Source organism: Phasianus colchicus, chromosome 1, assembly GCF_987193195.1.
Source record: "Phasianus colchicus chromosome 1, bPhaCol1.hap1.1, whole genome shotgun sequence".
Lineage (NCBI taxonomy): Eukaryota > Metazoa > Chordata > Aves > Galliformes > Phasianidae > Phasianus > Phasianus colchicus.
The window spans coordinates 81,542,273-81,556,619 of record NC_143436.1 but is presented as its reverse complement, the minus strand read 5'-3'; the positions used below and the strand labels follow the sequence as shown (position 1 = coordinate 81,556,619).

At 49.0% G+C, this 14,347-nt stretch overlaps 2 protein-coding genes across 6 annotated transcripts in view; both read right to left on the bottom strand.

Moving 5' to 3' along the window:
- The window catches only part of VTCN1 (V-set domain containing T cell activation inhibitor 1), a 16,872-nt gene extending 9,044 nt beyond the window's left edge, over nt 1–7,828 (bottom strand). The window contains exon 1 of one of the 5 annotated variants that reach the window (XM_031613007.2): nt 7,008–7,828. In XM_031613007.2, coding sequence (XP_031468867.2) covers nt 7,008–7,065 — 58 coding nt within the window. In that variant the 5' untranslated portion in view covers nt 7,066–7,828. Of the gene's footprint in view, nt 1–837; nt 1,263–6,748; nt 6,886–7,007 lie in introns of those variants that run through there. The other 4 variants (XM_090150089.1, XM_090150095.1, XM_090150078.1 and 1 more) reach the window with 4 other exon arrangements.
- On the bottom strand, nt 6,442–14,347 carry TRIM45 (tripartite motif containing 45). Its single transcript, XM_031613096.2, has 6 exons — nt 13,936–14,347; nt 10,794–11,527; nt 10,028–10,157; nt 8,184–8,298; nt 7,836–7,962; nt 6,442–7,007 (listed from the first exon to the last, which is right to left on the bottom strand). The coding sequence occupies exons 1-6, from the start codon at nt 14,277–14,279 to the stop codon at nt 6,856–6,858; spliced, it is 1,602 nt and encodes a 533-aa protein (XP_031468956.2). The 5' UTR covers nt 14,280–14,347; the 3' UTR covers nt 6,442–6,855.

Genomic DNA, 14,347 nt, shown 5'->3' with positions numbered 1-14,347 from the left:
AGCCCCAGGTTCTTCCCCCAATGCAGAGTTCTCCTTACTGCAGCCCCTGGTGCATGAGTACAGCCCTTCCCTACCAAACCAGGTCATCCTCACTGATGAGGGAACAGATCCCCAGAGAGGTGAGCAGAGAGCACTGAGACCTCACACCCCATGCGTGAGCAGCACGTTGATATCCACTATTGCAAGCTGCTCAAACCAAGGGGATGTGAGAAAGATGGAGCATGGCTTGTGCAGGAGAGGCCACTTCCACTCACACACAGGCCATCCTGCTCCCAGCTGCTGCTCAGCTTGCATGGGACACACACTCTGAGCAGCTGAAGCCTTTCCTACAGAATAAATCCAAGTGCAAGTGTCTCACACACCTCAGTGGAACCTCTGCCTTCATCCACCTTGGAAGAACTCATACCTGAGGTGAAGAGATGCAGCTTGTTGGTGGCTCAACAGCAGGAACATGGAACCTTCTTCAAGCCTAGGATACCCCAACCTAACAGAGCAGGCACACAGAAACTTCCTCAAGCCACCACTGCCCCAGTCTACAGCAGCATTCATCTCAAGATGGTATATTCCACCCATGCAGTTTCTGGGACGTCTATCTGCATTCTGGGCGCAATTGATGACCTGCAGGTGAGTGTCCAGCAGATGCACTGCCTTACTGACAGTAAAAAAAAAGAAGCTATTCTGGTATTTAAGTAGCCTCAGTGAATGCAGTATAGGGTCAAGCTGCAGAGAACTGGTCTCTAGATAGCTCCAGGCAGCAGTGTGATACAGTCAAGCGGTCTGGAAGAAGCAGCTCCCTCCCTCCTCTCACTCCCAAAGCAGACACAGATTAAACCGTACCTCCAGAACATCACCTGGCCTTGGGATGCCATGGTCACTGCACCTACAAAGACGAGCCAAACACCAAGTGCCTGAAGGTTGCACACAGTGTGCAACGCAGCCCCTGTCTTTCACATGATACATTCTCCCAGGCTGTCCTGCTTAAATAACTGAACCCAGCTAAGGAGTGGTGAGTCCAAGCAGTGAACTCCCAGGAATGAGGAAACAGTATCTTGGCTCCCCCCACCAGGCCAGTCACTAGGGAAACAGGAGAAAATTCTTAAACCATCCATTTAGGAAGCATTTAATTTGATTCGAACTGAAAAATACTCCAGCTTACAGTTCAGTAGCTGGCTATTCCTGAGATCAGGCTGCTGCAGTCTCCCATGCAGACCCACAGCTGACCTGTCACTGGTGGGTAGAGTTGTATCCAGGACTAGCTCCGGTCTCCCAGCTTAAAATTTCCAATTATGCTGTTGTCACTGAGTAGACAGGTTCACCTCCTGGCTCCATTATACCTTCTGCTTCTCTGTACTGTGCTAAGAGGCTCCTCTGAGCCCAGAATAGCTGCACAGGTTTGGTGATGGTCACTTTCCTGACTGCTATTTTCTTCTGCTAGACTCTTTCAGACAAAACTACTCTTTCCTGAGCCCAGCTCCTGCTGCTCTCAGAACTGTGGACATGAGAGCATGTAGAAGAAAGAAAGTGGACCAGACCTTCCAAGTCTTTCCCTATGTGCTTGATCTCACTCAAGGCTGGGGTTGGACTGAGTAGCTCTTGGGGATGAAGAGGTTGAGAAGGGCAGAGATTGTGAAAGACTGGAGAAGGGAAGGCAGCTTGCACCACTGCTTGGTTTCCCAAAAGAGAACCTGAATATCCTGTCATTTACATGTGGACTGTGTTCCAGGGAAGATGGTGAAAGGGGGATTTTTCACAGTCCTTAGATACCTTCATTCAGTTTGGATGGTTACTGGGAGCTAACAGCTTTTCCATGCAAAGATGATGTCTGGAGGAGCTGGGAACAGTCCAGCACAGTGATCAGCCTAACAAACAAAGCAAATTTCTTTCTCTGCAACAACCAGAGGCCTAAATGAAGACCCAGCATATAATCAACACTGATCGGTGACCAAACCAGCAACAAAGACTGAGTGACGTTCAGGAGAGCTTAAGATGTTCTAAGGAACACGACCACCTAATGGTGTACGTGCAAGATGTCAGATGTGTGTGTGCTCAATCTTTTGGATCACAATTCAACTCTAAAACAGCCCATTAATCGCTACGAGGAATGAATGTATCCAGGCATAGTGCACGACACATAACAGACTTTCTAGACAACAGTGAGAGAGCTGTAAGAGGCTGTGGCTCTTGTATATGCATGCATTGAAGTCAACCAAGTATTCCAAGGCATTTAGCACTCAGAATTCACCATTTCCAACCTCCTCACACCAGGATGGTTATATGCCTCAGCTTGTGTGGAACCTCCTCCTATGTCTTACTACCTTGCACTGCTCAGAGTGTATATCTGAATCTGCACTATGCCTAGTCACTCGGTAAGAAGCAAAGGAAAATTAGAAAGCAGATGGTTTCCTGCTGGGTTAGGAGGCTGAATTAGCTGTCCATAAGGTCAGAGGAGTACCACATGCAGTGTTACTCGTGTTGGGATAGGACTGCAGGACAGAGGATCCAGGCTGGGACCTTCTCCTTTTAACGGTGGGTTTGTTTGCTGTTGGATTTTTGGATTTATTTCAGTTTTTGATGTGTTGCTTCAGTAGGAGTGCTTAACTGCTAAGGTGATTGCTGTACAGCTAGAGGAGATGCCTGAACACCCTCAGCAAGGCCTGTGGCAGAGATGTGGGCAGAGCCTACTTCCAATGCTCCAATTGCAGCCGCTACTGACAGCTCATCCATCACCCTACCACCCCAAATAAAACTGAGGAGGGGAAATATTTCACTTGATAATCACTGCCACTCCTTGATTTTTGCAATAGTTTAAACTTAGAATGCAGATTTCATACAGCTTTTACTTCCCCTCTGCTTTAGCCTGGAATAAGGTTTTAATCTGAAGAGATCTGATTTACTTTTTAGCATTCTACTGATTACTCAACGTACCATAAACTGGTACAGCATTACTAGAAGCAAAGAGTAGTTCCGGGACACAGTGATCTGGTGGGAAAGAAACTTGAAGAAACATCCAGCTGCCCTCTGTGGGACCTGATTTACAGCTGCCTTTGGTACACTGTGCAAACTAGGTGTCTCCTTTCAGCACTAGTTCACGCTGGGTTGATGGTTAGGTTACTTCCACTTGGATAAAACAGGTCTGCATCTCAGGGACAGACTGCACTGGTAGGACAAGGGCAAGACCATTCATCCAGGGTAAAATCACATTAACTACTGAGCAGCTCATGCCAGAGACTACCCCTTACCATGTTTATGCTGTAAAAGAAAATGAGGTATTCGGGATATCTGCTTAGCTGTTACTGGATTATTAGCAATATCTGACCAAATATGACAGCAGGGTCTGGTCCCACCTGATCTGAAAGCTGGTGAGTACCTGGAGAAGGCAGACATGAGCTCTCAACTGAGGGAAGGCCTCAGCAGGCACCAGTTTTGCCAGGCCCACCAGCCAGTGCCCTACAGCTGGCCACATCACATGCTGCCTCTTGTCTGCATGAGGGAACAGTGGGACCAGGAAGGACTGACAGTTAAGAAAAAGAAAAAAAACAGCAGGGCCAAGAAGTGGCCTGTGGGAAGCACACGTACAAGTACCAGGCCAGTCACTGCCTGTACAACACATTTCTTTCCTCAGAAGTAGTAATTTTTTCAGAAGAGTTCTCTTGCAGCAAGTTCACATCTTATTTCAATGTCACTGGAAAACTGGAGGAGGTATCTGTGAAGGAGAGGAACTGAAAGAAGATGGAGTGGCATACTGACAAGCCAAATTTGATGAAACACTGAAGAGAGGTGAAGGCACAGCAGGCTGAAAAAGGTGAAATGCTGGAGATGTTTCCAGCCTTCCGCTCCTAACATGAGTAATGATAGCACTGAGGTGCTTGAGAAGCATTGCAGATGGGAGCACCAGCAGACCCACCCTGAAGGCTGGGAGGAGAGTCTGATGCTGCCTTACCTGTACTTGGCCTCACCTGACCTTGAAGGGAAGAAGGAAGCAGCACCAGTCAGAACAAGCTCTCATATTTCAAAATGTGGTGATGAGCCACATTGAGCTAGAAGCTGGCAAATCCACCTACACGACCTGTGTGCTCCTGCCAAGGTCTGCCCTGATGTGGAACCCCATGTGGTCAGTGCACTCCTGTGGACTACCTTCTGCCTTGGAAAAGCCAAGAAGCCCTGCTGAGCCAGCTTCTGTATTTCTGCAGTCTTCTGGGGACAAACCAGACACTCGTGCATGGAGGTGCAAGCACAGTTGTGTCACTGGTGTGCTTTGCCCTCTCTGAGAAAGGAGAGATACCGTATGATACCTTGCCCTAGATGCACCCTCTCTGGAGTCTTCCGTGCTGAGGGGACTGTTCCAGGTCTTCCACAGACTTACTGCATTTTTCCCTCCAGCTTTCTCACATTTTCCTGTTTTCCAAATCTGGGGATTAAGTCCCCATCTTGCCTCTCAAATCCCATTCTCATCATTTTCTATTTTTATTTTTTTATCAGCAAGAAAATTTGTCCTGAGAAAAACATGTCTTTACTGTTGCAGCAGTGTGCATATGTCTGTCTTGAAAATGTCTTCATAAACAGAAGCACCAGCTGGTCTGAAATGACATCATGCCAGCCAGCAGGATACCACTACATCCTAATCTACCAACTGCCTAAGGCTGATCACCAACATAGGAGTTGAAACCATTCTTGGGCTACTGGGGACCTGTGTAAGACTCCTGTAGGTAAGCACGATACTCAATTGGCAAAACATTTTGAGTAAGGAATACTGAAGGCAACCTGCCCGCAAATAATGAGGACAATTGCATCTAACCCCCTCATAGGGGCTAAGGTCATTACATGTTTTCTATGCAAAATTCTTCAGGTTACCATGACACACAGCTTTCTTTGCCAAAGCACAGAGAGGTGGTCAGTCCCTGAGACTGACTGAACCTTCAAGTCTACAAAAAAATCGTAACAAGGACCTGGCCCTGGCAGGCTTAGCAGCCCATGTTGTCCATACACTTCTTTCCCCCTGTCAAATGTACAGCTCAGTCAAAGCTGACTTGCAGTTCTCTGAAACTTTCTGTTCACAGGTATCATTCTCACAGTTGCTTGGAAAATGTCAGTGACTGGGTGTGTAAGGAAGGCCTAACGTGAAAACACATTCCTTTGTCTGAGAGAACTATGATGTTTTTAGAGTGGAATTATATGCCTAGAGGACAGTCCTGTGCTTATGTGTTCTCTTTGTAACTCTGGATGGAAGTTCCAATAAAAAAATACACATGTAAGAGTGGGAAGGCAAAAAACAGACGAGACATTCCTTTTCATGTTACCTTCAGGTACTGAGCACAGAGCAAGAACAAGAATGGGTTACACTTTGTTCCATTAAAGGATACTTCAAATTAAACTTTCACTTTGTGTTTTCAGAGTCAGCAGTCAAGAATTGCCTAACTTGGAGATATAAACTGCCTAACCTTCCCATGTTTGACAGCCCTCTCTGGATGATTAATGGAAAGTTATAAACACCATTTGCATAAGAGTATCTGTCTCCCTTGCTGGGAGGAAGAGGTTCCAAAACTGGCTTCATAAGACTAAAGAACAATATATCAGTCTTCTAGGTCTAAGCAAACAAACAGTGCAGATTTCTACTATTCATCAGAAATCAAGAACCAGTCCTCACTGTTGACAGTAGAGCAGCATTCCTCTCACAGAATGACCAACAGTCAGACCTTTGTCCCCACCCCAGCTCCTCAGGCAGCATTACAAGGCCCTAGAAAGAGATAGCTGTGACTGAGGTTACTCTCAGGGCAGTAGCGTTCCCAGCATCAAAGCCATGAATGTGTTTTGTTCCAGAAGGTACACGTGGGGTCTGCTTCACCCAGACAAGTAGCAGGCAGTAAGTCCCTCTTCCTCCCCATCACAGATGTTACTTTCCCAGCTATGGGTTGGCAGCAACCATACAAACCCAGGAGAATAAGCCCTCCCTTCCGCACAGAAATTAGAACAAGCTCTCATTCTAAAGAGAAAGCATTGCCAGGGCATGAAAAACAAATCCAGAAGCTCTGCTTCAAATACATTCTGCTCTTCCCCTTTGGGACAGATAACTGCAGTCTTGTACCTATGGCTCCTACAGATAGTCATAGTGGCTGAGCTGAGTGCTTTCCTGGATCCCATATCACCCCCAGCAACGCTGTGCCCCATACTATCTCTGCGGACAAAAGGTGGCATTGCAGTTCCTGTTCCCATCACTGATACCTGTGAACACTGGATTTTCTTTGAATTTCTTTCAGTTAAACTACTAATCTGCCTTCCTCCTACTCTCTGGGGAGAGTGTAATGAGACTCCAGCTCACCTGAAAAAAATAGGAGAGCTGCAAACAGAACAGCAGCTCCCAGGAGAGTGAACTGTACTATGAGCACACATACAATGCCAAAATCCAGCTTGGTACTTGAGGTAAAGGCAGAAGCCATTCTGAGGCTGCCAGACCTCTCCAAAGCATGAACACAAACTCTCTGGAATGTGCCCCAACAAGCAGCTTTGGCCACTTTGAGGACAGCAGACTGTCTGTCATGCAGAACGAGGCACATATTGACCCTCTTGTGAGGTGGCTCCAAGTTTCCTCTCAGAGCCTGAACCCACAGGTCTTGAGTTGTCAAAAGTACAGGCACTGGTACAATTCCTGGAATTTGCTCTTGTTTAGGCACAAAACAACCTTGCATACACACCCCAGGTAGAACATAAGGCACAGTTTTATTTTCCCTCACCCTCCTTTCTCAGTTCATACCCATCACCATGTTGTTTTCTGGCAACACGGCTCTTCAGTAGTTGTGGGGATCCCTATGGCATGTGCCAGTAGGAGGGCCCTGAGCTCACGGAGGCTCAACTGGCTGCTCAGAGTTCCACTGTCCTGAGCAAACTCCTCTGTGATCTGTCGCTGGGCAATCCACTCAGACATTCTGAGCTCATTTTGACTTGTCCACAGCATGACCAATGGGGACATCCAGGGTGACCTTTGTGTCCATGGCCACAACCTTGGTAGCCACCTGCAAGAGAAGAGGCACCATCAACTTGACCTAAAAGGAGGCCAGAAAATCCCAGCATCAGTGGCTTTCAGCGAGTGCTTCAGCTCCAGGATTTGTCTAAGAAAGGAAGGCACATGCGTATTTAAAACCAAAGTTGACAGAGTCCCATAAAGAAAGGGGAACAACCATGAGGGATTTCCCCCTTCCAATCATTGGGGAAAGCTGAAGATTTCTGTCTTCTTGACTGCCAAGTAATACAAGACATGGCACTTGAGAACCTCCTGCCAGCTGCTGGCAGCTATGGCCAGAGCTGGATACAGAGCAAACATAAAAAAAAGAACACAGAGAAGATGCTGGTTGTGTAATAAAAACATGCAGGACACACAATGAAACGTGCAGGCCAAGGTCAAGAAAGCTGGTTGGGATTAAACAAATACAGGAATTGAGCTCTCATCCTAAACAAGGAATGAGACTTCTCCAACAAGCATTTGACGCTGTGTGGCACAGCCAGGAAGCTGCCATGTTGGCAGCACTACAGCAGAACAGTCATGCTTGGCCTCACTGAGAAGGGCTGACAGATGATCATGAAGCTGCCCTGCCACATCTCCCACAGAGCTGACTCAGGTCTCTTACAGGGAATGTCCTTTAAAAACCTACAGCACATCTTGCAGTGTTTCTCACGCTGCAGTCCCTTCCTACCAGCAGGTACATGCACAAGTTATCACAGTCCTGGTGAACAAGCAAGGGAGGAGCTGAGCTAGAATACTCATTCACACCTATCTACATTCATGAGTCTGAATGCAACAAACCCTCCTGACAGCAGTAGCACAGGGAAAGCTGCACACTCACCTGGCATAGTCCCTCCACAGGCACAGCGAGCAGCTTTCTTTCCTCCACTTGAGCAAAATGTGCAGCAGTGGAACATGCCTTGGTGCTTGCGGAACTTGCTTTTCACCATCACAATGAATGGAGAGCCCTGCAGAGGACAAGCAAGAAGAGAAGCTGCTGCAGTGGATGCTATCTGTTGTTGCACCTGCATTTCTAAAAAGAAGCTGGGTGATCCTGTCAGTCACAGATCATTAAGACATGCCTTAACTGCCAAGTGATAGAACCAGCTCTTAGAAAGATTTAAAGCAAATACTTAGAAAGGAGAAGTATGTAAAGAAGAAACAGGGCAAAACAAACAAGAACTGCTACCTGTACATGCTGCCCTTTCACATAGACGCTGACAGCATACAAGCCTGGCTCCTCAGGGCTGTAGGAAATATGGTAGGTTCCATCACCATTATCACACACTGTTGGTTTGACTGCACTATGAACAGAAAAAGAGAAGCTCAAGAGATCAGTGATTGACAGCAAATTGCTGTACCTGTGAACTACTGTTTGGCCCTAGATTTGTGGTCAAGTCCTCATCCTCACCCCTGTTCAGCAGCTGTGGGTCTGGAGTGAGCCTGACAGGATGCATAAGCGATGCTCAGGCACTGAGTAGCTTTCACACACACCAGCTACAGGGAGCTGCAGTACCCATACAAAGGAAGTCACACAAAGCTAGCTGTGCTGCAAGGATTTGCAGTAACCCAGAGCTCTGAAGGAGCAGATGACTGACAGGAACACTTGCAGGTCAGATCATCCCATCTGATAAGAGCCCTCCAAAAAGGGGTAAACACAGTTTCAGAGAACAGTTTACTTTTAGAGGAGCCCATGAGGAAGACAGGACATAAACAGGGAAGGTTTGAATCGCTTCAACTACTGCCCCAAATACACTGACCTCAACTCTTCTCTGACACTCTGAGGAGCTCTAGGTCCCTGCTGGCCAATTCCCCTTCCCAAAATGAAGCTCAGTGGGTGTCACACTACTTGTGGACAGTGACAGGAAAAAACATAATCCAGTTACTTGGGAATTGATTGCCTACTTCACAGAAAGAGCCTTCCACAAAAAATCAGCAGGCAGCTCTTTAAAGAGGGAAGTAATCTTCCTAATCTTTACTATTTAGTCTCTTGTGCCCCACAACATAGCCATTAATAGCCTCACAGATTAATAGGTTGTATTCTCCATCCCCCACTATATCACATCAAATATGGCTGCCTGCATCACTTCCTGCCATGAACTGCATGCTGATACTTCAGACTCTTCAGCAGCTGCTGTGCCTCACCCTGAAGCCAGACAGCTTTCAGCAACAGATGTAGAAACTGCCTAGGCACATGAACAGGAAACTGAGTTAATGTGGCCACGACAACCTCTACCCTACCAAGCAAAAGCCACATAAACCTTACACATACACCTCCTTGTGCTATCTATACACCTAAGGTACAAAGGAGCAATATTCTTGAACTATGATCCTTCTCTGGCAAGCATCTGTGCACCCAGCTCTGTTTCTGTATGAGCACATCAATACTTCCTCATATGAGGGAAGTTTAGCATCCTGTCTCTTTTCAGGTCATCCCACCAAGAAGAAACCCTGCAACAATTGTGCTCACATCTTGACTCAGCTGCAGTGTATGCACCCAAAAACCTCCAAGGATGTAAGAGTGCTCAACACTTGCAACAACGGGAGAAAGTGTGATGAAGTATCAGCAATGCTTTTTTCTCCAGAACACAAGTTTAGGCACCTCAATCAGCTGCCAGAGGTTCTGGGGCTTGATGGTTCACAATGGTCATTCTTGGCATTGCAATGTTGTATGCTCATTAGGTTTTAACAGCAGGAGCTCTAGGTGGCTGCTGGTAGGGGTGGGAAGCAGCAACAGCTCGCTATGCAATGCTCACTGTAAGCTGAATCCTTTAAGAAGCTTCAGTCCACTAAAAGATTCAAATACAAGCATGAGCCAACAGTGTCAAGCTCTACACTGTATACAACTGCTGTACACAACTGCTAGAAATCACTGCTACACTGGTGGGAAAAACCACTGTGCCTTTGCTTCTTCAGATAGTGACCCAGATGTTGAAGGACTTCTTTAAACCTGCCCAAACAAGGAGGGAGTCAGGATAAGGGGGACAGAGAAGCAAACTCAGCGACTGGGGAGTTGTCTAGTGAAATACCCACCAGTCCTTCTTGTCCTTGTGGGTGATGGTGACCATCACGGCTTCTCCTCCTCTCCCCATCTGCTTCCCCGTAGTGTCATTGCAGAGCAGGGTAAAGCCTGTCAGCTCATTCTGATGGGCACTGTAGAGATCTGGAAAGTGGAGAAAAAGTCAAGAAAGGACTCAACAACCACAACTGCTATCTCACACCCATGTGGTAGTATTTCAATCCTGTTAGAGCACACCTACGATTCCACTGATAGGATATATGGCTCCCTCCACCCACAGGAAAACGTGGATCAGGGATCAGGAGAATGGACAGCCATAGGCAGTGGGAGGTTATGGGCAGGCTTTTTCTAGAGGTCTGCACAAATCAGGTGGCCACCTGCCTACACTTCTGACCCCAGCAGGTGTCCTCCCTGTGGGCCTCAAAGTGCCCCACCCAGGAAGGAGCAGGAAGAGCCCACCGTACAGTGCAGAGCCCTAGAGACCTCAGCATCTGCACTGTGACACAGAAAGGACTGAGTGAGCCCTGGGTCTGCCCACCTGTGCTGCACAGGTCAGAGGTGGCTGTACTCTGAGAGCTAGTCTGAACTATCTATTTGGTGGCTCTGCCCCAAGTCTTTAGAAAGCAAACATCCATGAAGCCACCTGTGCCAGTTATTCTCTGGGCATTCTCAGAAGCTGTAAAGACAATAAGCCAACAGAGCCTTAAGCTGTACCCCACCCAGGCAGAGAGAAGGAAGATGTGATTTCAGGGAGTAGCAAGTGTTACGGCACCCTGTTACCTTCCCCATGCAGGGTACATTTGGCTGGATCAACAGCTTTGCAGATAACAGCCCCGAAAACTTCATAGCCATGACATTGCCCTGCCCTCTCCTGGGGAGAGAACTGAATGCTGTCATCCTCTCTGGGGTGGGTGCTGTAAGCAGCACTGTTCAGCTTTGCTAGCCGGCTTGCCACCACCCTTTTGGTGACGAGGATTCCCAGGTCTGAGCCACTTGTCAGCAAGCGCTCTGTGAACTCCACGCCTGTCCTCATGTCCAGCAAGAGCTGCTGCAGCTGGGCCTTCTGCAGGTGCAGCAGGTTTTCCTTCTGCACCTTCAGGTCCTCCAGCTGCTTCAGCAGCCGGTCCCGGTGCTCTTCAATCGCTTTCACATATCCTCTGGCAAACAGACTGATCTCTGCGGCCACGGCCTCTGCACGAGCACGAATGGCACTGCCCACACCATCAGTCTGGCTCAGCACATTTTCTAACGTGCTCATGCGCTGCTGGGTGCTTCTCAGCAGCTCCTGCAGGGAGTCCCTGTGCCGCTGCACAGCATTGCTGGTGAAGTCATAAGGGTGCTGCTGGTGCCTTTCTGCAACGCAATCCTGGCACATGGGCTGGTCACACTGCTCGCAGAACAGCCATAGCTCCTCTGAGGGATGGGAAGGGCAGAAGAAAGGCTTCCCAGCCTGACTGCAATCCCTGCTGCTCTCCAGCTCCACCACGACATGGGAGGCAGTCTTCTTCTGTCTCCTAGAAGGAAGCAACCACAGAACTTTATGCACGTTGGACATGAAACGCTAACATCCAAGAACACTTACAAATGGCAGTCTGCAAGTCAAAGTGCACTGCTCCCTCCAGTCTCCCCTTAAATTCATACTGCATGAAGGACTTGCATCTCTTGAGAACAAGGCTCCACACAAAAGAGGACACCATCTGTAAAGAACTCATTAGAAGCTGCTCTCAGGCCCTCCACATGCTGTCAGCAGTATTTTCAGACACAAGAACTGTGTGCCCCACCACTGCCACACACCCCAGGGAAGAGGCTGCCAGGCTGCTACTGCCAGCAGTCCCTCCATGGAGCCTGTCGGGAGCGGGATGGTTGTAATCACCTCGAGAGTCCACTGTGACAAAGCCAGCAGGAGGAAGGTGTGCACTGCCAAGTAAGAGCTGGCAGAAGGTGTCTCAAACAGAACTCCTCAGTGACAGTCACTTTTAGATAGAAACAGGCGGTGTCAACCCAATGATTTTCACCAGTGTTAGATCTGCAGAGGCAAACAAGCTCTAAGTGACCCTCTAGGGGAAAATCTAGTTCTGGAAATAGGCAACAGTCCGTGTTAAAATGTTTGTTATTCTGAAAGTCAACCCCCTTTTCCTTTTGGTTAGATGCCACTAAGAGGATATGAGGGGCTGGACACAAAGCGTATTTTACCCAGATAGCCACTATGGCACATAATTCCATGAAATGTTTCCATCTTCTGCTATTTTGGGCATTGGTAGCCAGTTACTGACCAGAAACAAAAGCCACCTCTCCTTCCCTGCCTTCTGCACTGATGACTGTACATAAATAAGCTGTTTGTTGGCAGTTGCAGAGGGAACCCTGAGTCACAAACAATGAAAAAGTCTCTGAGGACGAAACTCTAGTGTTGTCCTGGCAATCTCAACATAGGGCAAGACATGGCCAATTATGCTACTCCTTTTGCTTCCCAGCAATTTCCCTCAGGTCCAGCACATTTTCAGTGCCTTCTAGCAGTATTTGCTTACATCCTCCACATCTACACTTTCCTGACTTCACCTAAGATTCTCCCACTTATTCCAAGAGGCACAACAGTGTCACTCAGATCCTTAGACATCTTCCTTGCGCAGCTGAAAATCATTTCAAAATTGCTTTCCTTGGCCCTGGTTCTGCTCTGCCATCAAGAGAAAGCAAATGCTAGTCTGCAGATGCTAATGGGATGAAAAAATGATATCAAGAAATATGGCTGGAAGTGTGTCATTGGGACAATCTTCCCACTGCTTTATACCTTGCACAGCTATTTCTGTCAATGGTGGGCTGTTATTCAACATCTCTGTTCATTACTCTTTAGCAGCTTGCATGGGCTATAAGGCATTAGCTCATTAGAATGGCATGCTGAAAATTGCAGCCCTGTGGACAGGTAACTGGAGAATCAGAACCACCTCACAGGCACTGATATTTGCAGGGAGAAGGGAGGTGAGGAATTTGCCTCAATTCTTTCTGTGGAAAGACTTTGCTATTAAATGAAAAAAGGCAGTAAACATGGAGCGAGTAGGCCAAGCTGATTAACCTTGGCTGTGACTTCCTGGGACAGCATTGCTGAGGGTTTTCCTGACCCTGCTTGTTGCCTCTTTGCTTCAGAAGGCTGTTCAGGCTTCAGGTCACTTCTCTTCTGCAGCGTTGCCCTCCTCTTCCCTACTCGTACATTACCAGAACCTCTTCTTCTTGCTCTAGTGACACAACTCTCTTTGAGGTGAAAATTTCTCTCCTGCCTTTTCTTTAGTTCTCCTATATTCCAACAGAACTAAGTTCCACAATGACATGCACACTGCAAAGCTACAGCACTATTGCTGTAAGATCCTGGCCTCGCACACATGCTGAGAGTGCATGCAGGATCCGTGGGCACAACAGCTGGAGCATCAGGAGGTGGCAACCATAGCAGTCAGGTCAGGTCAGTGTCAGGCCTGCCATTTCACCTAAGAGTGCCTTTGTACATACTCACATTTTTGGAATGAAATGACCCCACAGCATCTCAACCTCCCCATTTTTCCTGGGAGATACACCTTCCCCAAAGCACGACAGCACAACCTGCAAGGCTCATCGCGTGCCCATGCCCACTCCTGTGGTAGCACTGTCATTCTATCACAGAACCGTAGAACATCCTGAGTCGGAAGTAACCTGTAAGGATCACTGCCCTGTGCAGCCCGTTCCATGCCCACCGCCCTGTGGTGCAGACCCTGTCCCCAACCCCCATCTGCCCTCCCCTGACACAGCTCCACGCCGTTCCCTCGGGCCCTGTCGCTGTCACACAGAGCAGAGCTCAGCGCTGCCCCTCCGCTCCCTGTGAGGAGCTGCAGCCTCCTCAGCCCACCTGCAAGCAGGCTATACCGCCGCGGCCGGCTCCCGGCAGCCCCGCCGCCCTCACCTGTGTGCCTGGCAGCAGAAGAGGCAGAGGTGCGCCCCGCAAGTCTGGCAACGCCTCGCAGCCGCTCCGTCGGCGCACAGGTCGCACCCCGCCGTTCCGGCGGTCCCGCCGCGCCCCAGCGCCGTGTAGTCGGGGATGAGTTGCCCGAGGCCGCCTGGCGGCAGCGCCACCTCGGCGTCGCACAGCGGGCACAGCACGCTGAGGGCGGCGGCTCGGCCCGGCTCTCCCGGCTCTCCCAGCGTCTCCAGGCGCCGCAGGCAGTGCGCGCACAGCGAGTGCAGGCAGGGCAGGAGCCGCGGCTCCACGCAAGGCTCGGCGCACGCCGGGCAGCGCGACGCGGCCATCCCGCCTCCCGCCCGGCCGCTAAGGGTCTCCGCCGCCGGCTGGCGCGGGCCGCCCCGTTGCTCCGGGC

Coding starts and splice junctions, on each gene's coding strand:
- TRIM45 (XM_031613096.2), bottom strand. CDS start 14,279: ATGGCCGCGTCGCGCTGCCCGGCGTGCGCCGAGCCTTGCGTGGAGCCG. Junction 11,528..13,935: donor TTCTGCTGCCAGGCACACAG/GTGAGGGCGGCG, acceptor GCTTCCTTCTAG/GAGACAGAAGAAGACTGCCT. Junction 8,299..10,027: donor CACAAGGACAAGAAGGACTG/GTGGGTATTTCA, acceptor TTCTGTTCATAG/TGCAGTCAAACCAACAGTGT.